Genomic DNA, 26,881 nt, shown 5'->3' on the forward strand with positions numbered 1-26,881 from the left:
AGTACTTGAGGATTTTTCTTCCCATTTTGGCATCTCCAAGGCTGAATTTGGTGTTTCCTACCAGAAAAAGCTACAAAAGCTGACGAGCAATCTTGCTGAGACAGTTCTTTGCTTGTTCCATTCATTGGTTGCAAACAGGCAAATTTTGCAAACCTTTTTGCTAACGTTATTCTCATGGCTCTCTCTGGTTTCGGATATATTCCTTTGTAAAAAGATTCTTAATTCTTTTTTCTTCCAGGGGTCAGGTGATTAACATGAGATACCTGGAATATTTTGAGAAGATCCTTCATTTTATTAAAGATAGAATTCTTGTTTATCATGGGTAATCCTTCAATTTTCTTTTTCATAGTAACGACTAGCTTTGATACATTTTACATTAGTTATATTTGCGAAACTTGAAAACTAAGCCTACTGAAAGACTAAACAAGGTACATCAAGTATTTATAGTGTTTAGAATCACAAAGCCTATAAAACCTTCCAGTAATGACAACCTTTTAATCTTACAATATTGTGACTTTTCTCATCTCTTTACTCTAAAAAGTAGGAGGCATTTCTTTGAGTTTCTTTATTAGGAATTTCAGCCATAATGTTCATTCTCCCTGACCTGAAAGGCCATATGATAGAGATATAATACTGAAAAACAATGGGGGAAAAAGATTTCTGAATAGATAGTTATCTACAAGTAAATGTAAAGTTGGCATAAAAACCTAACAGGGTACTTCCATTTGAGCAACTTTAGAAAAGAAAAAAAAATTCACTTCTAATTTCAGAGATAGCATAGGAGAATCAAGCTTTTGTGGCCAATCTAAGAGCCATACATGTATATACAAACATAGGCTAACAATCCCTTCTGCTTTTCCCTGTTTCACCTTCCAGATGGGCTGTTACCTGTTTTCTTAATTCTTATATGCAGCTCTAAATTCATTAAGATCAAACCATCCCATTGTCTAGAAACTTTTGGTCTGGCCCACCATTTGAATATTGAGCTCATAATTGAGGATGATGTATTTAAATTAAAGGAAATAGCAGTTAATGTAATTAACTATTACATTTCTCTATTAATTTTAGTTGCCATCTCCCTCTCTGTCTCTTTCTTTTTAAGAGCTAATAATCCTAAAGGATTGTTGGAAGTTAGAGAAGCTCTGGAAAAGGTACACAAAGTAGAAGACCTTCTTCCAATTATGAAGGTAAGTTTATCATCCAAATTCTCTGAGGTGTTTTTAGGAAAAAACAAAGAAACCAGAGCACTTTTTAAAAAGAACTCATAACTGTTAAATGCATGTTTATTAATATTATGCTATAAGTATTTCATTACAACTCCAGAAAGGACACACTATAGATGAAAGACCACCTAAGATAAGGTTCATATCCTGGGACAAAGGCAGTTTCTAAATAGATCATCCTAACAGAGAAAAAAACACAAGCCTGAAAGGATTAAATGGATCTGCTAGTGATTTGACTGCCTGCCAAAACAAAACTCAATACCCTTGAAAGGAAGGAAACATGATCTAGATTTCTTAATTATTTGATAAATGAAGAAGCAGGAAAACGTGACTAACCTTTGAAAAATAAAAGCAGTTTAGACCCCAAGGTGATCCAGAAGTTGGGATTAGCTTTTTTTTTTTAAAAATTTACTTGAGAGAGAGAAAGAGCATGCCCGAGAGAGCCTGAGCAGTCAGGAAGGGCAGAAAAAGAGGGAGAAGCAGGCTCCCCACCGAGAAGGGAGCCTGAAGCAGGGCTTGATTCCAGGACCCCGAGATCATGACCTGAGCTGAAGGCAGACGCTTAACCAACTGAGCCCTGGAATTAGCTCTTTTAAGTCTTTGCTTCAAAACATGTTCAAGGCCTTAAAGGAAAACATGAATACAATGAAGAAGAATCTCAGCAGGGACACGGAAACTATAGAAAAACCAAAAGAAGATTGGAGGACCCAAAAGTCAGTGGTCTCAGATTCAAACTGGTAATCAGCTTACAAAACATAATCCAGCATTTGGTTCATTTAGCAGGATGCTGAACAGAGAACAAGGCTTTGTGGCATCCACAGTCTCATCGTGAGGCCCAGTAGGGACCCAGGTGGGGGTCCCGCCCCCTTTATCTACATGGCGAATGAAGTCAAAGTTGGGTTTTGTACATGGCCCAAGGTTCGTGTGCCAGTTCTCAGCTTTCCTTGCCCAGAGGCTGTCTTCCAGATCAAGAAATTTTACAAGAGTCTGCCATCATTTCTCAGGGGAGGCCAGCAGTGTAACACTACTCAGTAACAAAACAGAGAAAGGGGACGGCTACACACAGCAACCCGGATGAACCTCAGAAACATGATGGTGAGCAAAGGAAGCCACATACGAAAGAGTATGATTCCATTTATAAGAAGTTTGATCTATGGGGATAGATGTTGGAACAATGATGGTTTATGAGGAGTGAGATTTACCTTAATGGAGTAGGAGGAAACTTTCTAGAATGATGGCAATACATTGTATCTTTATGAAATAAATGGGTACATGGGTGTGTATATTTGTCAAAATGCATTGACTTATACATGTGAAGTTCATTGTATGTAAATTTTATCTCAATAGAAAGTACATAAGTTAATTTCCTGAGAGATTTGAGCCAGTATCATATGATAGACAGATAAAAGCAATAGAAAAGAAATATAATTCTCATAAATTAAAAAAAACTCAGATAGTTAGACTAGTACATTAAAGACAGCTGAATATCAAATATATATGAGCTAGAAGATCAAACCAATAAATTCTTTCAGAATGTAGTATGTAAAAAGACAAATATAAACTATGAGTGACAATGAACACAGAAGATAAAGAATGGACCTATCTAATAGAAATCCTGAAAGGAGAGAAGGAAGATAAGCACAGCAATTAATCGACAAGACAGGGAAGGAAAGCTTGTAGAGAGCTGAAAAGATCAGTTTGGGGCCCCCTGCATGTTCAGCATGATGTTCAACATTGACACCTGGACCCATTCTGATAGAATTCTGGAACTTCACAATCAGCGAAAGACAATTATCACATGATCTCACTCATATGCAGAACTTAAGAAACAAAACAGAGGATCATAGAGGAAAAGAAGAAAAAAATAAAACAAGTTAAAATCAGAGAGGGAGACAAACCATAAGAGACTCTTAATAATAGGAGATAAACTGAGGGTTGCTGGAGGGGAGGGGGCAGGAGGATGGGTGATGGACATTAAAAAAAGAATAAATTAAAAAATAAAATTTTCAAAAGAAAAAAATTGGGGGACTTCAAGGTTAAAGAGAGTTCCTCAGAATAATTAGACATAGAATTGCCTATGACCCAACAACTCCACTTCAACAACTCCACTTCTAGTTGAACACAACTCTGTGTTCAAAAGAATTGAAAGCAGTGACTTGAAAAGATTGTTTATACACCCATGTTCATGGCAGCATTGTTCATAGTAGCCAAGAGGTAGAAGCAACTCAAGTGTCCATTAATGGATGAATGAGTAAATAATATGTGTTCTAGCTGTACAATGGAATATTCAGTCTTGAGAAGGAAGGAAATTGTGATACATGCTATAATGTGGATGAAGTTTGAGGACATTATATTGCATAAAATAAGCCAGTTGCAAAAGGACAAATACCCTATGATTCCACTCATGAGGTATCTAGAGAGTAAAATTCATAGAGACAAAAGGTAAAATGGTGGCTGCCAGGGGTTGGCGGGAGAGAAAATGGGGAGTTGGTGTTTAATGGGGGGCGAAGATTCTATTTGGGAAGTTCTGTGGATGAATGGTGGTGATGGTTGCAAACAATGTGAATGTACTTAATGCCATTCCCAAATGGTTAAAGTGGCAAATTTATGTTATGTATATTTTAATACACACAAAGATAAAAAGAACATCTTCAAGCTTCCAGAAAAGAGTACTAAGCAAGGAGAATTCTATGGATGTCCCAATTCCCTCCAGCAATAATGGATTCTAGAAGACAATGAAGGGAAATTTATTTGAACCCACTGTTCCAGTGTTCAGGTGTGAGGGTCAAATAAAAACAGTTTCAAACAGTCATTTAGGAATTTCATCAAGCCTAGATTTTCTGTCAAAATGATTAAAGGACATATGTACTTTCACAAAATAAGCCCAAGAAAGAAGAAAACATCAGATATAAGAAATCGTGGTGAACAAATAAGCCAATGAAATGAATTCCTGTAGTCAAAAAAATATAGATATCTGCAATTAAAGTACTAGATAATATCAACATTAGAAGTTGAAGGAAGTAGAGAAAGGAAGTAAAACTGTTACCAAGGTATTCGTTTTTTCCATGAGAGAATACAATCACTGACTAACCCATGATATTGAAAAGACATGTTTAAATATCTATATTAAAAATTTGAAGGCAAACACTGCAAGAACAGAGATAAGACGTATAATCTTCTAAATCCCTAGAAGGGAAGGAAAGGCATAAAGACAACAAAGTCAGTTTAACTCAAAAAGGAGGAAAAAAGAGGAGGGCGGGTAAGAAATGCACATAATGGCAGTGACAAGTCAGTGTGGCATTATAATTGATCCCGTAGTGAAGGATGGAGGATTTCAGATTGGTGTTTTAAAGTCCAGCTACGTGCTGTTTACAGGAGACAATGCCTAACAAGATAACATTTAAAAAGTGGAGGGAGAAAAAGTATACCAGGCAAATGCTAATGGAAGGAAATGTGCGTGTGGCAATGTTAATATCAGAAACAGCGTAATTCAAGATCAAGGAGACTTAGGGGAACAGAAATTACATTGTTTAAAAGTGTAATCCATTAAGTTTTAATTTTATGAATATTTTATCTACCCAGGAATATAACTACTCAAAAATTTGCCAACAGCAGGTGGATTTTATTTTTTCCACTTAATGGTTTGAACTTTAACATAAAACTTGAATCAGTGTTCTCCTTGTAGCTATAGTAGAGAGGTTTGATTTACATCAAGTAAAATTTTAAAAGTTGGTAGGCCCAGAGCCTATCCATTTCTAAGGAATAACCAAGAAACATCATGTCATGAACAAAGCAGTGAGCTAGTACTCTGTACGCCAGAGTCCACTTCTGCCTCACTGGACTTGAGTGAGTTCTTACCTGGTCAAGATTCCAGGCTCCTGTCTGCTAGGAGCAGTGATTCTGGCCAGACCTCACCTTGGGGTTATCGGAGTGTCTGATGAACTGATGGCGTGGTTCTCAACTTCCTCCAAACCACTCTGATATTAACTCAGTAACCGTGTTCAGATGCCCCTTTCCTGGTGCACTCAAATGAAATTAACAGAGACTATATCTTACCTACTCAAATTATTTAAAACATCACAATCGGGCAGCCCAGGTGGCTCGGGGGTGTTGTGCTGCCTTTGGTCGGGTGTGATCCCGGAGACCCAGGATCGAGTCCCACGTCAGGCTCCCTGCATGGAGCCTGCTTCTCCCTCTGCCTGTATCTCTGCCTCTCTGTGTGTGTGTCTCTATGAATAAATAAATAAAATCTTTAAAAAAATTTTTTTAAATAAAACATCACCATCGTGCTATAAAGGAGGTCTGATAGGTAGCCCAGTGTGTTGTTCAGGACGTCAGCATTCAGGCATGTCTTCACAGGAAGCCATAACAAAGTAGCTGGTTGTTTACACCTGCTCGTAAAGTTGTGTTGAACCTGACAGCTACAAATGCAGCCCCACATCTGTGCGTTATTTGCTGGCTCTGGTATCGTGAGCCACAGTGTTGGTGGCGGAAGGGGTTTTTGAAATAGTAAACTTCCACACAATGCCAAATGCCCTCTTTCCTCAGTTGGACATGCTATTTGCCATCATGGAAAATTCAGTGTGTATTAAAACTATGTAGTTCAAGCCCTATGTTGGGTGTAGAGATTACTTAAATAAAGAAAAAAATTAAAAAAAAAAAAACCCAGCTCTTAAAATATTTAGTGTCCAAGTGTGAAATGGAATCTGGCCCAGGTAATTATTACATTATAAACAGGTTCTTTATCGACATGGAAGTCCAGGGGAGCATTGGAAGTCAATCGCATGATGTGTGGCTGTCCCCTGCACGATGGGACATCTAGTGTTCTCCACGGAACCCCCCTTGCTGTAGCCACCAGACTCTCCCACAAATTCCCCAGATGCCCCATAGAGGGCAGACCGCTCCACTGTGGGCCATTGGACAGACCATCCAGAACGAACACTTGCCCACATCTCAGTTTTTAATGTTTCTCTTTCTTATTGATATTTTGGGCATTACATTTAATCTGTTTGGTAGAAGGCCAAATCAGCGTAGGGGGTTTTTAAGGTTTTATGGATGTCTTTGTTTTAAAAGAAAAGCATAGTGGACTCCAAGCCTGTGTTGCTGGGAGTACAGCAGAGTCGCCAAGCATTGCCCGCCTGGGGCCAACCTCCTGGGGTGAAGTCACTTTCTGTCCCACTGTGGGGTGAACATGCCTGCTCCTCTGCAGCACTAGACACCTAGCTTTCACCCGGGGTTATGGGCATATTTGTATTTTTAAAAGGCATGCAGAGAAGTATATAAATACCTTTGGTTTTAAAGTGTTTGGTGGAATGTGATGCCATGACAGCTTCCTCTGAAATACACTTTTGGTGAAAAGCCAAGTTAAAATACAGCTGACCCTTGGACAACATGAGTTTGAACTGTGTGGGTCCACATGTATGTGGATTCTTCTCAATAAATACAGTACAGTCCTGTAAATGTATCTTCCTTGTGATTTCTTAACCTTTTATTTTCTCTAACTTACTTTATTGTAAGAATACAGGTGTAGAATACAACATACAAAATATGTATTCAACCTTTTATGTTATCAGTAAGCCTAGTCAGCAGCAGGCTTAGCAGTTGAGTTTTTGGGGAGTCCAAAGTTATATACGGATTTTTGACTGTGATGGGGGAGTTTGCTACCCCTTATGTTGTTCAAGGTCAACTATATACACTGTATATCTCAGCTCCCCTTGAGGCAGCTTATTAGCAAATAATGTGACTGGAGGTCATGAAGGCCTGGGTTCACATTCCCATGCCGCCACTCCCTGCTCAGTAACTTGGGCCAGGACCTCCCCTCCTGGCTGGGCCCCTCACCTGTAGGATGGAGACTATGCCTTCTCTTCCTGGTATGTGTGAGCATCAGATGAGCTGTAACACATGTCTTCCTCTAAAAGCCCTTTCTTCATGAAAGATATTCCTGTTCCAATTCCTGATGCTGACTGTAATCACCTGTGTCTCATGTCCACTCATTCCCGGTCCTCCTCTGGATCGTTCGTGACCACCTGCTGGGTCTTACTGGTTTTAGACAACCTTTCCCCCCCGTAGTGGCTTATGTGACAAACAGCCTCCTGTTTTATCTTTGGTTTTCTTATTCAAGTCTATCAGTCCTTTAAAAAAAAAAAAAAAAAAGATTGGCAACACTAAATAACTGAATCTGAGGAGGATTTTTTTCCGGAGTAATGACAAAATCTATTTATTGACATTTTGGTTTTGTTAAAAATATTTTAAAAAGCTGGCATCTGAAACTGCCTTCATACTTATCACCCCGAAGGCCATTCCTTGGCTTTATGTAATTCCTTTTCTGTGGTCTGCAGAGTTGGTGGATGTGTGTGTATGTTTGAAATTCTTCAGTTGACAAATACAATTCTGAGTACTTTTCAGAACAAATCAGACTGCCTTGAAGGAGCATGAGCGTGAGCACAAGGCGTTTTTTAAGTTACAGGATTTGGAGTACAGCCATTCTGCCAAGAATCCGAGGTGCTGCCAATTAAGATGAACAGGAGAAAAACCCAAAGGGTACTCTTAGGAGTGATCCTGCTGAGTGTGGGGCCTTGGGGACAGGCAGAGGCATCCCCTGTCACTGTAGAGGGAGGTGTGCCTGGTCATGGCCTTTTGCATCAGGAACTTCTGTGACCCTTTCTAAAAACATGGAAGGCAGAGTCAGCACTACAAAAAAGTGTTTGGGGGTTTACAGTGAATTACACACTAGTAATGTGAATTTTTTTTCCCTGAAAGCAGTTTAATACTAAAACAAAGGATGGGTTCACGGTGAACACAAAAGTTCCCAGCCTCAAAGATCAAGGGAAGGAATACGATGGATTCACAATCACAATTACAGGAGACAAGTATGTATGCTTCCTAAGTGTGGGCGTAAAGGCAGGCTGGTGTCAGAAAGTGTCCGTGTGCCTGATGTTGCCATGGGAGATGAGACCTACCTGGCTTTTGTTTTATCCTGAGATGAAAATTATCAAGGTCTAGTGTGAAGCTATAACCAGTTATTTTGTTCATGTGATTTTTAGAATATTATGCCAGCAAATACATGTTCTGACCAAGCCGGATCTAACAGCTTTCTAGATATTAAGTATAGTATCTAATGTGAAAAGCGTTCTTCTGTTCTTAAAGTTCCTTGTGAGTGACACTTAGTGATAAAATGAAAAAAGATGAGAGATTAGCAGATTGAAGGCCATTGTAAGAGTTTTTAAATACAAGTTTTAATATGAGAGTAGTGCAGCCTTTTATTATGAACAATTTAGAATACACAAGCAAAGATTTTAAAAAATCATTAAGTTGCTTTCTTTAAAAACTAAGGTTATGCTCCACACCTTGTTTTGTAACCTGTTTCTTTTGTATCTTACCATTACTTCACCATGAACATTTTCTCCTATTTTTGTAAGCATTTGTGGTGATTGCATAGTATTCCATTTTGTGGATGTTGTAGAGGTTCTCCTACTAATTGTTTGTTATTGACCATTTAGAGTATTTCCATTTTTCACTTTATAAATAGCCCCACAGTGACTGTTTTTATTACCCAGTCTAATTCCTATGTGAACCCCAGGCTTCTTGTAGGAGCCTCGTATCCCTTGAATTTGGGGTGGGTTACCTTGCGCTTCCCCCACGTGGAGCCCTCCCCACCGCACATGATCCTCAGTTGCTTGGCCTGCAGGGCATCATGATTTCTGCAGTGGGACCTCCAGCTGATTTCTGCCAGCTCCATCGTAGGCTATGACTTGCCCTCCCCCAACGGCTCTGCCTTCTGGGCTCCAGCTTTCTCGGGTGCTTTTAGTCTCAAGCCACAGGAGTCTCTTTGTCCAGTTCTCTGTGAAAACCTACACCGACCTCCCTGAGTAGGCACCAGCGTAGCAGCTTCCAGATCTGGTGACTTATGACCTGCTTATGAGATCTAGAGCTCCTCAGATGAAATCTCCAGGCAGAAGGGATGGCTGTGTGAGAGAGTATGGAAAGTTCCTTCCCCTGAAACATGGCTTCTTTCCTCCATGGTCCCACTGTATCCATCACCTCTAGCTCTAAGCTCTAACTCCTCATGTCTCCATCCGCAGTTGCCTGATGGCTTACCAGTGTTTTGTCAGTGTCCCAGAGACTCCGTTCCACTGGGTGTTAAACTCCCCAGTCCATACCCTCTATTGCCAGTGGCTACCAGGATCAGCTCCCCTGCCAGGCCCTCAAGGCCTTTGGTAATATGGCCTCCTGCAACATTTCCTGCTTTCCCAAACTGTTTTCCTGCCAGAGTTTGGCCTGTTAATTCAGCTGGGTTGCCTGTTCCCCCAAGATCACCTCCCACCTCCTGTTTCTTAGTCTCTCTCACTCCCACCCCAATTTTCATATCAGGCCTTTTCCCCTGTGAAATGCATTTCCTGTTGTCTTCCATGTCTTCCAAATTAGACCTGATCTTCTGGTGAACGTTGACGAGCTGTGTGATCGCTCTGCTAATGGTCTTATAATAATTCATAGCTTCAATTCTCCCTCCCTCAGTAACTGCTGTGGGAAATACTCTAAATGGTCAATAACAAACAATTAGTAGGAGAACCTCTACAATATCCATAAAATGGAATACAATGCAAATAATTCTTCATGGGATCTAAGAACTATTTATTTCTATAATAAATGCCTGTTGCATCAAATTTGTCTCCGTAGAGCCTGGCATGGAGCTAGCGTGCAGCAGAAGCTTAAAAAAACACAGTGGAGTCCCTGACCTTTCTCTGCACATGGTTCTGGCTCCTGATCTTCAAACATAATAGGGTGGCTATCTAGAAAGTATTTACTACGCATTCATTGTTGACTGCGTGTAGTTTTCTTTCTGTAGAAGCTTGAACTCCTATAATACATACATATGGTTAGACCAAACAAAATATCATATTTTATGAAAATCTTGCCTACTTACAGAACACGCCTCAATCTGTCTGCAGTTATAGTAAGGTAGGACATGTTCTCAGGTGTATCTTGTGCCACATCAGCATACCAGTGCCTTTCTTTTTTTTCTTTACTCTCCATGTCTGGCTTTTGGAATTGTATATTATGTGCCTTTGACACACATTGTTGTATTTTTAGGATTGGCAACATACTGTTCTCTGTGGAAACGCAAACCACAGAAGAAAGAACACAGTTCTATCATGCTGAGATAGACGCACTTTATAAAGACCTCACAGCGAAAGGAAAAGTACTGATTCTTTCATCAGAATTTGGGGTAGGTTTTTGTTTTTTTCCATTTTATCCGTGCTTCCTGTGCAGGATTCTCCTGCAACCTTTTCAAAACGCCCTACCCGTTCACGGGTATTACACATCTTATGCTTGAGATTGGCTTTCACTGATGACCTACAAGTAGTTCTTTTTAAAAGTCTTGTAGAAACACTCCTGTGTTTAATAATGATAGTATTTGAGAAAGGGAAATGACACATGTACATAGTGACTGTGTCATATGGTTAAGTCTGGGCTCTGTCAGGATTGAAGTGAAAATATTGGTCCATCGTGACAGAGGCCTGTGTGACACTTAGTGGGCCTTTGCTGCCTGTGACTCTTCCCTCCATGTCCCACCCCAACTCGAGGGAGCTCCTTGGGGGCAGGACCTGGCCTGTCACCTTTGTGGCAGCAGCTGCCACTGTGCTTGAGAGTATTGTGGGCATTCCACCCGCATTCGGGAGTGGATGCCCAAGGCCCCTGGGAAGTCATTTCCTTTCTATTGCGTCTAATCAGTTCTGAACCTATAATTAAGCATCCAGGTTTTTACATAATTAAGTATATCTATCACCTAAATCTCAGTGCACAGGGTGTGCTTATCAGAATCTTGGGAAACCATATTAGGTACTAAACAGTATAAAGATACATTTATTTATTTGAGAGCAAGAGGGAGGGGAAGGAGGAGCAGAGAGAGAATCCCCAGCATACTCCCCACTGAGCATGGAGCCCAACACAGGCCTCCATCCCATGACCTCGAGATCACGACCTGAGCTGAAGCCAAGAGTCGGTCACTTAGCCGACTGAGCCACCCAGGTACCCCTGAAAAGGTTTCAGTTTTAAAACAGCTTAGAAACTATTGCTCTAAACCGAACTGTATATATACCCTTTCATTAGGAAAAAATGGTAGCATGGAGTATGAAATATCCAAGAATGTGAAAGTAGCTTCCGTAGGAGACACATGAAATAATCCTCTTCCTGAGGTGAATGATTCTTATGTCTTGTCACCTCATAAAAAAACAGTTTATAACCTAGTAAACTCACGAGCATGTTTTTTTTTCTAGGAGGCTGATGCTGTTTGCAATTTAATCTTATCCTTAGTTTATTACTTTTATAATTTAATGCCACTCTCTCGAGGATCCAGGTGAGTGATAGCCTATAATTTGAAAGTTTTTACATTGAAAAATATGTTCTCTTTTGCTTGCACTGCTTGTTGTGGCTGTGAGTACAAGTAATCGCAAGAAACTTCTTTTGTTTTTTGTTTTGTTTTTTTTTTTTCAAAATCCCCCCAGATATGATGTCCTTGACCTACCACACCATGAAAAGAATTATGAAAGATTGTTCTAAGATAGTGTGCTTACACTTTACAGGCTGGGGATTCATTCATTCAGCACAAATGTCTTGAGGGCCTACTATGTGCGTGTGCATGCACTGCACTCACTATATTTTAGGTTCTAATATTCCCTCCCCTCTACTCCTCTTCCCCCCAATTTTTTGTCCATCACTTGACCTCCACGCACCAGCCATTCTGTACTATCTTTACTATTGTGAGTCAATTCTTGCTATTTACAAATCCATCAGGAAGGAGCTTCTTAGGTGTCATTAAAACCTGGGTTTCTGTCTCTTCTCTGTTACCCAGGACGATGTGCAGTAGATCATGGAAGCAGCATACGCTGTTGCTGGCATATACTTGAATTTAAGATGTTTGGGCTAAAATAATATACTTGAATGTTCTTATCTTTAACACTTTAAAAGTGAAACTCTTCTAAATGTGATAGTAAATTTTACTCTATCAAAAACGTGTGGATACAAGCTAGGAGCATAGATATTGTAATACCAGCATAACTGTTACTAGTGTGTGCGCTGAATATATGCTGTGCCTACATCCTCCGCCTGCCTCCTGTATCAAGCACTGGCGCAGGCGCTCTGCAGATACCCAGCAGTGGTCCATTCGTCCTGGCGGCAGCCCTGCTGGCTCCTGGCGACATAGGAAGGAGGCGATATGGAAAGTATAGCTCTCATCACCAGCCCTCTTCCCCTCACAGCCTGCATCTGTCCAGCCTCTGATCCTGTTGGTTCTGCCTCTCTCGTGCTCACAGCTACCGCCATATCTCAGACCCTCATCACCCCGTGCCTTTGTGACTTGTCTTCATGCTTCCAGGATTTTCTTCTTCTCCTCTCTGCCTCGGTTCTTTTTTTAATTCCAGTATAGTTAATATACAGTGTTATATTGACTTCAGGTGTACACTATAGAGGTTCAGCATCTGCCCTGGTTCTTTATACCTGCTGGCTCAGGTGCAAGCCTAGTGGCCCCAGGCACAGTGCCCATCCATGTCCTGTCCTGGTTTGTCTTGGCTTCATCACCACCCTCCTTTTAAAAAAAAAAAAAAAAAAGATTTTATTTATTTATTCATGAGACACGCAGAGAGAGAGGCAGAGACATAGGCAGAGGGAGAAGCAGGCTCCTGCAGGGAGTCCAATGTGGGACTCGATCCCAGGACCCTGGGATCACAACCTGAGCCAAAGGCAGATGCTTAACCAACTAAGCCACCCAGGTACCCTACCACCCTCCTTTATCTGCCCTTTTACTACCCTGTGGAGCTTCTCAAAATCCACCCACCCCCCACCCCTCCAGGGCACCTCTGTGCCTTTCCTCATACCTTCGTGTCCACATGGGCTCTCCTTCCATGCCAGCCATCTCCCTGCCTTCCCCTCTGCCTCCCTGGACCCTGCCCCAGGGCCCTGAAGATGCAGTGTGCGTCACCCCCACCCCCACCCCCCTCCCACCCTGGCCTCTGCGGTGTCTTCTCCAAGGGCGACTCCTGGGCTTGACTCGCTGCACCTGGAGGCTTTCTTTGCTATCTACACCCAGGGTGCCTTGCCCAGGGTCACGCGCAGCCGGTGTGTAATAGTTATGTCAGAAGCCAAGAGTGAGTCTGTTATATGCCAGGAAGGAAACTTATATCTTTAATTTTCGGGTCAGTCTGTAGCACCTTCTGAGAATGTATTCTGCTTTTCTTTTTTGAGAGCCAAAGTTTTTGTTTTTGTTTTAAAGATTTTATTTATTTATTTATGACAGACACACACACACACAGAGGCAGAGACATAGGCAGAGGGAGAAGCAGACTCCATGCAGGGAGTCTGACGTGGGACTCAATCCCGGGACTCCAGGATCACGCCCTGGGCTGAAGGCGGTGCTAAACCGCTGAGCCACCCGGGCTGCCCGGGAACCAAAGTTTTTAATGCTTAAACAGCAAGATAAATATGTTTGTGTTACAAAGTATATTGTATGGATGCATTTTGAAAGCCAAGCCTCGTGAAGTTGCTGGAATAGAAGCAGACACATCTTCCAATTGATGATTTCATAAGAAGAGAAAAACCAAGTAGGAAGAACTCCTAATTAAAAGAAACACCTTTTTTTCCTCAGGAAAATAGTATATTCTGGATCACATTTACTCTTAAAATAGTGAATCTATAGGGATCCCTGCGTGGCGCAGCGGTTTAGCACCTGCCTTTGGCCCAGGGTGTGATCCTGGAGACCCAGGATCGAGTCCCATGTCGGGCTCCCAGTGCATGGAGCCTGCTTCTGTCTCTGCCTATCTCTCTCTCTCTCTCTCTCTCTCTCTCTCTCTCTCTGTGACTATCATAAATAAATAAAAATTTTAAAAAAATAGTGAATCTATAAACATATTTATTAGTAGTAAATAGTAAATATTTTTAAGACATGAAAATATTTTTTAGCTTAATTTCTAAAGAGTCCTTAAAAGATGAAAATTTCATCTTTTATGTTAGAACATAGTGAGCTTTTCACTTGATCCATGTTCATAGACCAGGACTGACTGGTAACTGTTCTTTATTTACATAGTGTAATAGCTTACTCCGTGATCGTGGGAGCATTGATGGCAAGTGGAAAAGAAGTAGCAGGAAAGATCCCCAAAGGGAAGGTATGTTGAAGCTGGTAAGGCAGATGGTTAGCTATGTGCTTAAATCCCAGCCCTCAGATTGTTGTGTTAAGATGCAGAAGTTAAACAGATTTAAAAGTGCCTCTCTCTCCCCCATGTTAATTACATCCCTAAATCTCTTTCTTTTTCAGTTAGTTGACTTTGAAGCTATGACAGCCCCTGGTTCAGAGGCCTTTAGCAAAATAGCCAAAAGCTGGATGAACCTAAAAAGGTAACTACTTGGTGATGATCAATAAAAGGATGAGGGAGGTATGTGGGGGGCTTCGTGCTTCTTTTGGAGCTGTGTGGTACTGGGAGTACACTGCCTTTCGTGAGCTCTTACTCTCCAAGGAATGTAATCCAGTTTTCCAAGGCTAAGATGTTCTGCTGTTGTGCAAGACCCTTGAAAGGCTGAGTCTACAGATTAAAAATTAAGAAAAAATAAAAAGCAAGGAAATTGGTTTGTGGAAGAAAAGTTACACAAGTCTTATTTGTATAATCATGTATTCATCTCTCTCGGTTAATTTACTCTTTCCCAACTCTTAGGCTCAGTATTCAGGAAGGAATTTGAAAACTGTAAGCTGGACCCATTTTAGACTTACTCTGAGTGGGAGCGCATTTTTACTGCTCAGTAGATTTTGAGATGGTGGCACTTCATTGTGATGTAGGCGAGGGACCTGTGTGAGTGCGTAAACACTAAGTAGACATCATCCCCAGCAGCTACCCTCAGAAGTCTAGCACACTCTGCTCTTTCCTGGCTCTTGTCTCTAGGAAATTTGGATGAAATTAAACCTGTAGATGCTTTAACAGTTAACAAAAAACAAGCAGATGTCACTGGCCTTCTGTATTCTTGTTCCTCCTCTGTGTTTTACCTATCATGACCCCATCCAATTTTGCCTTTCCCATCTATTGGACACAGCAGCCACCCTACAAATTGCTGGGTCATTTGTGCTCTTTTTAAATCAGAGGAAGTCTGAGTGCAAGTGCACTCTTGCAATGTGCAGGTGTGTATCAGCTTTGTAATGATCACTTCGAACCATTACACCGCATCCCAGTATATTCTCACTTCAGGATTACTGGCTCATGCATGTGTTAGTAATAGGGCCACTAGGTCAAACAGCTTGCTTCTGTCTCTTCCATAGTTTTGCAGTGTGAACCTTTCAACAGTTCCATGAGGAATGAATAAAAAACTGCCTCCCGTTATCCGGTGTCACGTCGCATGGCCCTCTAGCATGATCTCTTTCTGTGCTCAGGGTCTCTCTGTGAGGGAAGAAGACTGTCCCTGGTAGTGAGGTCAGAGAAAGGACCATAGCCCATAAGCAGCAAGGCTGGCCTGGACCCTGTGTCTCTGATTCAGGTCTAGTGTGCACCCCAATAGGACATGTGTGCATATTGTCATGTGGACCACAGAGATTAATTTTCCTTTCTGAAGACTCTGGCTGAACTAGCCAGCAGCTCCTTATGTGATCCTCCAGACATTAAGTACCCTGCCACAGAAGCATTCGTTCTGTTCATAGCTCCTCGCTGCCTTTGTAAAGTTGTCTCACAGCATACATATGGGGTCCTTGGAAAGAGACTATTAAAATAGGAATAATGCCTTTTTCATAAAATTGTGTTAATTTTCATGTTCCTTCTTTGTGTTTTTCTTTTCCAGTATTTCACCTTCCTATAAGATGCTCCCATCTGTGTCAGAGACGTTCCCAACATTAAGATCAATGATTGAGGTGCTAAACACTGACTCCTCTCCACGTTGTCTTAAGAAACTCTAGTTACGCTGTGGTATTTATATAAGTAAAGGGCCGGACCTCTTGCTTCTTAAGTTATTTTTTAAAACATGGAATTATAAAAAAAACTAGGTCCTTTATTACTTTTGATACCAATTTTTGATAGGAATTGAATACTTGAAATCATTTTCTTTACTTTTTTGAACCATAACAAGAATCATGAAAGAGGTTTTTTTGGGGAAAAAAGTTCTAAGTTGGGGTAGGAAAGTGTGTAGTAACCAGTGGCCTTGTTGGTTTCCACTTACAAAGCCCTACAACTCCTTCCTCACAGCAAAAATGTTGACTTCAAAAACCAAAAATTAATCATTAAAAGGGACAAAACCAACAACAAAACAGAAGTGTTTTCATCCCTTGAAAGGTTTGGATATTTTTCAAAGACCTTTTTATGCACATTGTGATAGGGCATTGTGTTTCTCATTCACATAATCTTCACGAGTGGGTTTTTTGTTGTATTTGAACGATGGAAGATTTGTCAGCTGTCATCACGTGCCACAGAGTTCACCGCCAGGAACATTTGTTTTGAATGATGCAGACAGTATTTGCCAGTGACCCAAACATTGAATTATTGAACAATGGTTTTTTTTTTTCTCTGTGTTGGAAAAAATAAACGAGGGGTGATTTCTATAAATCACCAGTTTTTGACACTGGATTATGTATGTTTTTATTTTGTGAACTAGTTTACTTTCAGGTGTAAGAACATCCAGAAAATTATTAATTATTTTTTCCCCAAGACCGGGTAAATGACAGTGAGTTAAATGGGTTCATTAAATTGTTACCATTTCCTTTTTTAAAATTTTATTTATTCAAGTAATCTCTACACCCAACATGGGGCTCGAACTCATGACCCCTGAGATCAAGAGTCACATGCTCTTCTGACTGAGCCAGCCAGGTCCCCCAAATTGTTGCCGTTTCCAAATCATTTTCATTTTTCTTCAGTTTTTGTTAAAGAATTAAACTATTCACTGCTTTCTGCTGTTTAGTTTTTGTCTTGAAATCTCACGTTAGGATAACACATCTGTGCCTCAGGGCGTTGGTGCTCGTGGGGAGTTTTACAACACTGGATGTGAGCAGTTATCTGTTAGAACATGGCCGTTTGATCAAGATGACCTGCCATTTGGACACCTGCCCATCCAAGTACTGGCATGTGCTTCACAATAGCCACCAAGTGTGGCTCCTGTTCTTGTCTCATAGGAGGAAAGGGAATAATGATCCCAGTTGTCAGGCACACCCCCATCTTATGAACAGATTTCACACCCACAGCTCAGTTTTCTCCTGAGACTAGTATTGTGCTCACCAAGGACAAGGGTCCGTTTTCATTTTACAGGTGAAATGAAAAGAGTTGAGATCTGAGAGGGCACTGATTCTCTAAAGACACCGAGCTGTTAATGCCCTGGTGCTGATTGCAGCCAGTCCTGTCTGAGCCCAGGACCTGCCCTGCCCCACTGTGGTCTCCAGGACCAAAGATTCAATTTTTGGGCTTAAGACGGGAAGAATACATAACATGGCACCGTGCTAAGTCTCTGGGTATCGGTTACATTTCTTTGTGCTCTCCCCTTTCTGCTTTTGACTAAACTGCTCTACCTGAAGACTTTTGAAACCACAAAAGAGCTGTATCCAGAGATGTGCAGGATTGCAAATCAATAAGGGAATTGCCCTCTTTTTTTTTTTTTTTTTAAGATGTTACTTATTTATTAAAGAGAAAGACAAGCAATGGGGAGGGACAGAGAGAGAGGGAGAAGCAGACTCCCCGCTGAGCAGGAAGCCTGATGATGGATTCAGTCCCAGGACTTTGAGATCATGCCCTGGGCTGAAGGCAGATGCTTAACCAACGGAGCTACCCAGGCACCTGCTATCCTTCTTTTGTTGTTGTTGTTGTTCTTTTTTTTTGTAAGATTTATTTATGTATTTTAGAGAGAGTACACATGCATGAGTGGGGTGAGAGACAGAGGAGAGAAACTTCAAGCAAATCCCCTGCTGAGTGCAGAGCCCCACGCATGCCAGGAGGGATCTCACGACCCATCGGATCACGACCTAGGCCAACACCAAGAGTCAGACACTTAACTGGCTGAGCCACTCAGACACCTGCTGACTTTTCTAAAATATGACAATATGTCTAAGCCCCAGAATTAGAACGTATTTTTCTTGAAATTTGGTTTATCAACTCCAAATTCCTACATTTCAATTTTTATTTAGATAGCCCAGTTTCTCCTCATTCAGATACGGTGATTATCACATCATCAGAAGTACCAACATGCTAAATTCTGTGACTTCAAGATGTTTTGAGAAAACATTCCATCTTCTGCCCTGAGTCCCAAAATACTCAGGCCAAGTTGACTGTGGTCTGAACAAAATACTACATGTAATTCTGTTTGGTGGCCAAGAAGGTACTAACTACTGGTGCTCCCATTCCCATCTTTCAGGGCTCTTATCACAAGATTTGGAATGCATTTTTATATCAAGATATTTAAAGTCCTCCTATCACCTCTTCAATTAAATTGAAAAATTGCACCTAAAACTCAGAGTTCCCTTGTACAAGTTATTCTCTGTTTAAAGCTGTTTTCAAAAACATACATTTCTTTTGTAAAACAAAAGGGGACACCTGGGTGGGTTAGGGGTTGAGCGTCTGCCTTTGGCTCAGGGCATGAATCTGGAGTTCCAGGATCAAGTCCCACATCGGGCTTCTTGTATGGAGCCTGCTTCTCCCTCTGCCTGTGTCTCTGCCTCTCTATCTCTCTCTGTTTCTCTCATGAATAAGTAAATAAAATCTTTAAAAAAAAAATAGAATTTGGTTTGCTTTTATCTTTAAAATTTCCTATCAAAACCTTTAAAAAAAAAAAAAAAACCTTTTGATCAAAAAAAATAAAATAAAAATAAAATAAAAAAAACCTTTTGATCATTCTGAGGAAATAAGACCACCATGTTTTGTTTTGTTTTGTTTTGTTTTGTTTTGTTTTGTTTTGATCTGTGTTTGGTTTTTTTCCTTGTTAGCTACTGTTACCCTTTTATTTTCTGGCATAGAGTTAAGGCCCTCCTGATAGGTGGGTGGCATCCTCAGCCTCCTTGCCCTCCAGCTCCATGAAGAAGAACTGGAAACTCCAAGTTTGCGGTGCATCTCCACCTTGGTCAAATGTAAGCAGGTTGGTCCAACTATGTGCATGCATGTTGGTTCTCTCATCCTACAGCTATTACCAACAGAGGGCCATCAGATAACTCATTTGCCTCCTACTTGTTCTTAGAATCCCTTTATCCACTAGAGAATTTGAAACGTGTTAGGGGGGATCATGGATTAGTCCAGAATGGTCTCCAGGAATCCAGCTCTTTTCCTGGAGGGCCAACCAATCCATTGGCAAGGCAACTCTTCTCTCCCTCCTACAAAACTCTGTCCCCCATCTCTCCCTTCTTCCTTGGCTGTTTTACTGCCTTTCCAGATTCTCTTGCTGAACCACTTCTGTAGTCTCTGGCTTGTCTTCCTGCAGCTGCACTTAAATCCCTTCCAGCCTCTCCTTGCCCTCAGATGAAACCCAGTCTGCTCCCATAGCCCATATCATGTGGCCTCTCTGTGTTCTCCAGCCTCACTTCTTACTACTCCCCTCATCCATATGTTCTAGCCACACTCTCCTCCTCTTCCTCTTTTTTTTTTTTTTTTTAAGTTTACTTCTTTAAGTAATCTTTATATCCAATGTGGGGCTTGAACTCACAGCCCCAAGATCAAGAGTCACATGTTCCTTTGACTGAGCCGGTCTCGCACCACGTTTGTACCTGGGGCCGCATTTGTACCAGGGATTCACTGAGGATTTTTCTTAACCTGCTGTCTAATAAAACTTTCTGCGATGGTAGGAATGTTCTGTATTTGCCTTGTCCAGTATGGTAGCCACCAGCCACATATGGCCACTGAGCACTTGAAAGAGAGCCAGTATGACTGAGGAATTGAGTGTAATTCAGTTTTAATTAATTTACATTTAGATAACCACATGTACCTGATGGCTTTTATATGGCATAGCACAGCCTAGAGAGACCCTAGTTAGACTTTAAGGTTTTTTTCCACAGAAATGTTTCCAAATGATATTCTCTGGTGGTAATTATTATGAACTTAATGTTTACAGTCTTGTCTGTGTAGGTGAGCTCTATTTGTAAAATTGCTCCAGAGAATGAAAATATGCAAACTTTCCAAAGACTTAAAAAAGATCTTCCAGATAAAACTTCATAAAGTAGGGATTGTATGTGGAACTTTTCTGATATCTTTTGGTAATTTAGAAATAGGGAAAGGAGATTTTTGTGGATCGGGCCAGAGAGTAACACTGGCCCAGACCAGATTTGGCTGAATTTGTGAACATAGCTTAAACATCCTTAATAGAGCTAGTTCCTTGCCTGGAAGTCTGTCCCTTTCCTACCCTTCCCCATTTCATAAATGGCACCCTACTATCCAGTGGCTCCAGCCAGAAATCCAGGTGTCCTCCTTGGGCCTACACTGGCTCTTCCCTAGTTTCCCAGTCACCACCTGGTTCATCATCACATCCAGCATAATATTTTTTAAAGATTTTATTTATTCATGAGAGAGAGAGAGAGGCAGAGACCGGCAGAGGGAGAAGCAGGCTCTATGCAGGGAGCCCGACATGGGACTCAATCCCAGGTCTCCAGGATCATGCCCTGGGCCGAAGGTGGCGCTAAACCGCTGAGCCACCCGGGATGTCCACATCCAGCATAATTTACCTCTCAAAGTACCCCACATAGATTCATGTCTAGCCATCGTTGCAGTCACCTCTCAGTCCACACTGCTTGAATTTACATTAACTAAAATTAAATAAAATCAGGGGTGCTGGGCTGGCTCAGTCAGAACATGTGACTCTTAGTCTTAGAATCATGACTGCTAGCCCCATGTTGGATGTAGAGATTACTTTTTTAAAAATTAAAAGTAAATGCTTGTTTCTCAAGTGCTACCTCCATTTCAAGTGCTCAGTAGCCACATGTGGCTGATGGCTACCTTAATGGAAAGGAGAGATGCAGAAAATTGCTATCTTCACAGAAAGTTCTATTGGATGGTACTATTCCTGTCTTCAGAGTTACAGTATCACCACACTTCTGTCAGTAAATAGAATGGGAGTCTCTATGGTTTTAAGAAAGAGTCCAGGCATATACCGCCTGTTCCCCTTCCTCTTTGTAGCTGCTGGCCGCCAGCTCTCCAGAGCCCTGGTGCCCACCAGGCACCGTGCTGAGCATGCAGGACTCAGCTAAACTGTCCAATCCCTGTGGAGGTTCCCCTGTTGGCCATTGTTTCTCTGTTTCTGGGTGCCAAACTGGGATTGCTCCTTCTCTATGAGATGTGCACCTTCACTATGAGGCCTGCTGCCATCCTTCCTGGGGAGACTAAAACTAGATGCTTCCGTGTGCAGGGGGAGGGGCCTTTTGGAACTAGCAAATTTTGAACACTTAGGTACCCAGGGTGGCATTTTTCCTAGAGTTGTACGTTATTGGATTATTTAATCCTCTCAAAAACCCCATGAGGCCTGTTTTGTGCCAGTTCCAGACTGTCAATAACCAATGTTATAGTTGGACCAGCCCTTGTGGTTCTTACTGTGATTGCCAGGTGCCCTTCAGCAATAACCACTGAGAAACTTTGAAAAAATAGGGTTTCTTACTTACAGGACCTGGAAATTACACAGCATACCTGGAGCCACACAACAAGGGGCCTGGGAGGAGAGTGAGAGAGCAAGGACCTGGAGTTGAGGATGGGAGGACCTAGGGTCTCCTGTGCTCACTCTTTATTGGTGAATTTAAAACATACGGAATTTGGGCAGCCCGGGTGGCTCAGCGGTTTAGTGCCGCCTTCAGCCCAGGGCCTGATCCTGGAGACCCGGGATCGAGTCCCATGTCGGGCTCCCGGTGCATGGAGCCTGCTTCTCCCTCTGCCTGTGTCTCTGCCTCTCTCTCTCTGTGTCTCTCATGAATAAATAAATAAAATATTTAAAAAAAAAAAAAAGGAATTTAAAAGCATAGGAAGAGAAAAAAAAAAAAATGGCCCAAATGATAAGTTACAGAAATCAACCAAGACCTCTAACACAAAGGAGCCTCCTTAGGAGAAGGTGGCCTGTCTCTATCTAGTTGTGTGGCTGGCAAAGTATTTATTCAGATAGTCCTCTTTGAAGTGGATACCTGAGCAATCAAAACTTAAGTCAGGCACTTGTATTATAAAAAAAGAGAAAACCCAGCTCAGTGCTTACACTAAGGGAAGCATTACTGTTATCCCCACTTTGAGGGCTCATGGAGGGAAGCAACTTACCCATCACAGCTCTTGAATTTGCCACCTAGTGAGCACTCAGGAGGGCGGTTGGGAAGGGGGCTGGTAGGGATCAACCCCAACATCTTTTACCTTAATCTCTAAGAATAGTACATTTACTAAGTCAATCAGGCAACGTAGAAATGCTTTCAGCCATCCATCGGGTAGAAATGCCACCACAATATCAGAGGGTTTCTCAGTGGTAGCCCATCAGGAGACAACATAGATTGGCTTATTATTTAATTCAACTCTAGAGATCACATAAGAATGGGCAAATTTGTCAAGGTTTATCATCTCAACAAAGACTAGGAATTTTTGCTTATTAGGATCAGAATTTAAAATAATACATCTCTGTCCAAAAATAGAATCTGAATCAATGAATCTTTTAATTAGTAGGCTTTAGTCTAGGACATTTTTAACAGGCAAATTAAGTCCTAAATTACTGGTTTGGTGTAGAAGTAACTTCTAAAGCAAAGCAACTTTTTGCTTCAGGCAAATGTGTATATGTTAAATATCCACCCATTCAACAAGGTTTTTTTTTTTTTCCCACAAAGGTTTTAAATGATGCATACAAATACGTAAAACACCAAAGAATAATACGAGTGAGGGAACAATTAACCCTATTAAAATGTATAATTAAATATGTATTATATACACGCCTTGTTATGCTTATGGCACCTGAACTAGTTTCTCAAGGTCACACAAGTAGGGCTGACAAGGCTGGTGGCAGTCCTCAATAAACGGCACCATCTCTCATCCCATTGCACAAAAACTCCTGACAAATATTGCCCTCCACCTCCACTCTGCCCCAGTCATGGGCCTTCTCTTTTTCAGGCTAAGTAGTCCCTATATTGCTCTTTACCCTTTTCTCTCTACTTCTAACTCCTCTTCCTATTTCTTAAGATGAAATATTGATACATTACAATAATAGTCCAGATGTAGCATGGCCAGCGCAGGTTGAAAAGGAGCTGTCCTTTTCTTTTTTAACAATTTAAATTGGAGTACAACATGCATATTAAAAATGCACATGTAAGTTTACACGTTGATGAAATGTTGCAAACCCAATGCATCTTTATAACCATCTAGACGAAGAAGCAGGACATCACTAGCACCTAGAAATTGATATACACCTCTGTATTTATGCATACATGTATATGTATCATAAATTCCATATAAATATAACAGGCTACAAGTAGCTCTTTAAAAAAATATTTTGTACTTTTTTTTAAGGTTTTATTTGAGAGAGGAGAGAGAGAGCGAGAGTGAGAGCGCACAAGCAGGGAGAGGGGCAGAAGGAGAAGTGGGGATCCTGATGCAGGGCTTGATCCTAGGATCGATCCTAAGATCACCACTGGAGCCGAAGGCAGACTCCGGACCAACTGAGCCACGTAGGCACCTTGTTTTTTTGTTTTTTTAAAGATATTTTATTTACTTATTTGACAGAGAGAGAGTGTGTGTGTGCATAAGCAGGGGAAGCTGCAGCCGGAGAAGGAGAAGCAGATTCCCCACTGAGCAGGGAGCCCGATGTGGGGCTCAACCCTGGGACCCTGGGATCATGACCCAACAGATGCTCAACTGACTGAGCCACCCAGGTGCCCCAACAAGCTCTTTTTTTTTTTTTTTAAATTTTTTTTATTTATTTATGATAGTCACAGAGAGAGAGAGAGAGAGAGAGAGAGAGGCAGAGACACAGGCAGAGGGAGAAGCAGGCTCCATGCACCGGGAGCCCGACGTGGGATTCGATCCTGGGTCTCCAGGATCGCGCCCTGGGCCAAAGGCAGGCGCCAAACCGCTGCGCCACCCAGGGATCCCTCAACAAGCTCTTTAAGGCAGTTTTATCACACTATTGACCAAGTCCTTTAAAAACTTCTGACCTAAGGCTTCCTAGCTGTGACTATTTGTTTAATAAAGCTTTGCCAGTTGATCATTTTATCTCCATAAAGCATCATCATATTAACATTGGTCCATCTTTCTTACAGCTGTTGTAATGTAATTGTTCATTACATTGCAGAGTCTGGCTGACATCCAGTACGTTATCTACCCTTTTAGTTTTGTGTCAGCAGTAAGTGATTTCTTACTGGGATTAATGCAATAAGAAAATGTATATGTTCTCTCAGACTTATTCCAGACTTTATGCCTCCAAAGCACTTTTTCAACAGTTCTCCTATCATAACACAATTGACATTCTATTTCTGCTTGTGACTTTAAAAATTTATTGTCAATGAACATTTGCATCTTAAGTGCCTTTAGGTAAATAGTAAAATCTCGACTTTTGTAATTCATTTAGTATCAACATTTTCATTAAAAAAATCTTCATCCATCCATCCCCATGCTACTTGACCCCTCTAATTTCTGTATCTTGGGTCAGAGTAACCGATACCTGAATATTGGTAATGCATAAGCACAGTACAGCTGTAGGTCACCTGGTAAACTCAGCCTGGTGCAGCCTGAGCCACCTTGAGCTTCCCAACATCCTGTGCACCTGAAGAGACCAGAAAGTATTGAGATTACGCCCTGGTACCTTGCTCTTAGAACTTTTTGAGCAAAATGTTTCAGATAAAAGAGAAAAACTGTCTTGTTACATTCTTCCCTTCACATAGTATGAATGCAATGGATATTTCCATGGGGAGGTATCTTTTCCGAGTGGTGCCCAGAGTTTTTCTGTGCCTGACTCCAGAGGCTCTTGTGAATTGCATGCCATTTGTAACAGCTGCTTGAAGTAACTAGTAAGATATGAAAGTCTAGGCATGACTTACAGGGAGCACGATTCCAGTTCTTTTTTTTTTTTTTTTTTTTTTTTTTTTCACGATTCCAGTTCTTCACCCTAGCAACTAGATGGCCCTTGATTGCTGGAGCTGCACATTTTTATATTTAAAATTGAAGTTATATCTCAAAACCAAATGAAAAATTCAGCTTTAAAGTTTGATTTTAAATTTAATATTTATGAGCTATAATTTATTGCCTTTATTTTTTTATTAGATAATACTGAACATTTTAGTAGCAAATATTTTGTTTAAAACATTTTTCCATTGAATTTCACATTTTATGAAAATATATTCAAATTTTGTATATGTTGACTTCAATTACATCTTACTTTTAAAAATCCTTTAGATTATTAAAGCACAAATTAAGTGAAAATCCTAAATATAACATTAAGTGATTTTGCTGAAATTAAGGCAAGAAATTAATTTTATGGAATTAATATGATTTGTGAATCATGCATATCTTTATTACTCAGGTGGACTTCTCAGTCTATGGGAGCATCCAGACATGTGTAATCATGATTAAATTCAACTGTCTTTGGTATTTTGCCAACTTTTGAATATGTAACACCTGTAGCCTTACATATATTTATCCATCTTTGTCATTATAAAAACGTATTCAGAGAGGAGGACAAAACATATTCTGACAATGGATTTATAATTTCCATGTATTGAGATATGCAGGCTTTCTTTCATAATCTTGCTTCGGGCCCTCACAACGTTAAGGGTGAGCTGCAGGGGCCTGTCTCTGTCACCGGCTGTCTGCAGACCTGTGCTCCCCACTTGCTGGGTGCAAGGCTACCACAGGTATTTGCTTCCAGGGCCCACAGACAGGCCCTTGCTCTCCGTTCTAGGCCAGGAATTTCAGGGAGAGGACTCTGATTGGGCCAGCTTAGGTCAGGTGACCACTTAGACTCATCAGTGAACGCAGATCATCCCGTGATAACCTTGCAGCAACAACATAGAGGGGGTGTCCCAGCAGTGTCTGGGTTGACCTTCCCCAACATGTCCAATGCACTTTGCTAGAATGTGGTCTTGTTCAGCAGACCTCTCTTTTTAGTAGTTTTGAGCCATACATTTAATAATGTTTCTTATTGAACCGCCTGGGTGGCTCAGCGGTTGAGCGCCTGCCTTTGGCCCAGGGCGTGAACCCAGAGACCTGGAATCAAGTCCCACGTCGGGCTCCCTGCATGGAGCCTGCTTCTCTCTCTGCCTATGTCTCTGCCTCTCTCTCTCTCTCTGTGTCTCTCATGAATAAATAAATCTTTTTTTTTTTTTAAAGTAACATTTCTTATTGAATGTAATTTCCGGAGGTAAAGCATTTTACACCTAGGTTACAAGAAGGATGGCTATCCAACCCAGTTTTCTGGGAACAGTCTCAATTTATGCCTGTTGTCTCACTAATTATTAATAGTGTTCCTTTTCATTCATGGGTATTCTGGTTCAGGTGATAGTTCATATTATGGCCCTAATTATAGTGACTTCATGTTTGGTAGTATGAAAGTTAATTTATATTTCTGTTTTGCCCACATGTCACCTTCCTCTTGGCCATCATTTGGTCCAAGCAACTGCTAGAGGCCAAACAGTGTCCTAGATGCTGGAGATATAGTTGAGTAAGACAGAAACCCTGTCCTGAAGGGACTCATGGTTCTACCAGGAGAGAGAACACAAATTAGATCATTAT

The 26,881-nt window shown here is 41.2% G+C and overlaps 1 protein-coding gene across 7 annotated transcripts in view; it reads left to right on the forward strand.

The window, feature by feature from the left end:
- Positions 1 to 18,909, forward strand: part of TTC13 (tetratricopeptide repeat domain 13) — an 80,406-nt gene extending 61,497 nt beyond the window's left edge. For 2 of the 7 annotated variants that reach the window (XM_072823094.1, XM_072823099.1), the window contains 9 exons: positions 239 to 322; positions 1,103 to 1,187; positions 7,983 to 8,092; positions 10,314 to 10,449; positions 11,501 to 11,580; positions 14,302 to 14,380; positions 14,530 to 14,609; positions 16,032 to 16,101; positions 18,073 to 18,909. In XM_072823094.1, the coding sequence (XP_072679195.1) occupies positions 239 to 322; positions 1,103 to 1,187; positions 7,983 to 8,092; positions 10,314 to 10,449; positions 11,501 to 11,580; positions 14,302 to 14,380; positions 14,530 to 14,609; positions 16,032 to 16,101; positions 18,073 to 18,222 (874 nt within the window). In that variant the 3' untranslated portion in view covers positions 18,223 to 18,909. Of the gene's footprint in view, positions 1 to 238; positions 323 to 1,102; positions 1,188 to 7,982; positions 8,093 to 10,313; positions 10,450 to 11,500; positions 11,581 to 14,301; positions 14,381 to 14,529; positions 14,610 to 16,031; positions 16,811 to 18,072 lie in introns of those variants that run through there. The other 5 variants (XM_072823096.1, XM_072823100.1, XM_072823097.1 and 2 more) reach the window with 3 other exon arrangements.
- The last annotated feature ends 7,972 nt before the right edge of the window (positions 18,910 to 26,881 follow it).

The sequence above is a fragment of the Canis lupus genome, chromosome 4 (assembly GCF_048164855.1).
Source record: "Canis lupus baileyi chromosome 4, mCanLup2.hap1, whole genome shotgun sequence".
Taxonomy (NCBI): Eukaryota; Metazoa; Chordata; class Mammalia; order Carnivora; family Canidae; genus Canis; species Canis lupus.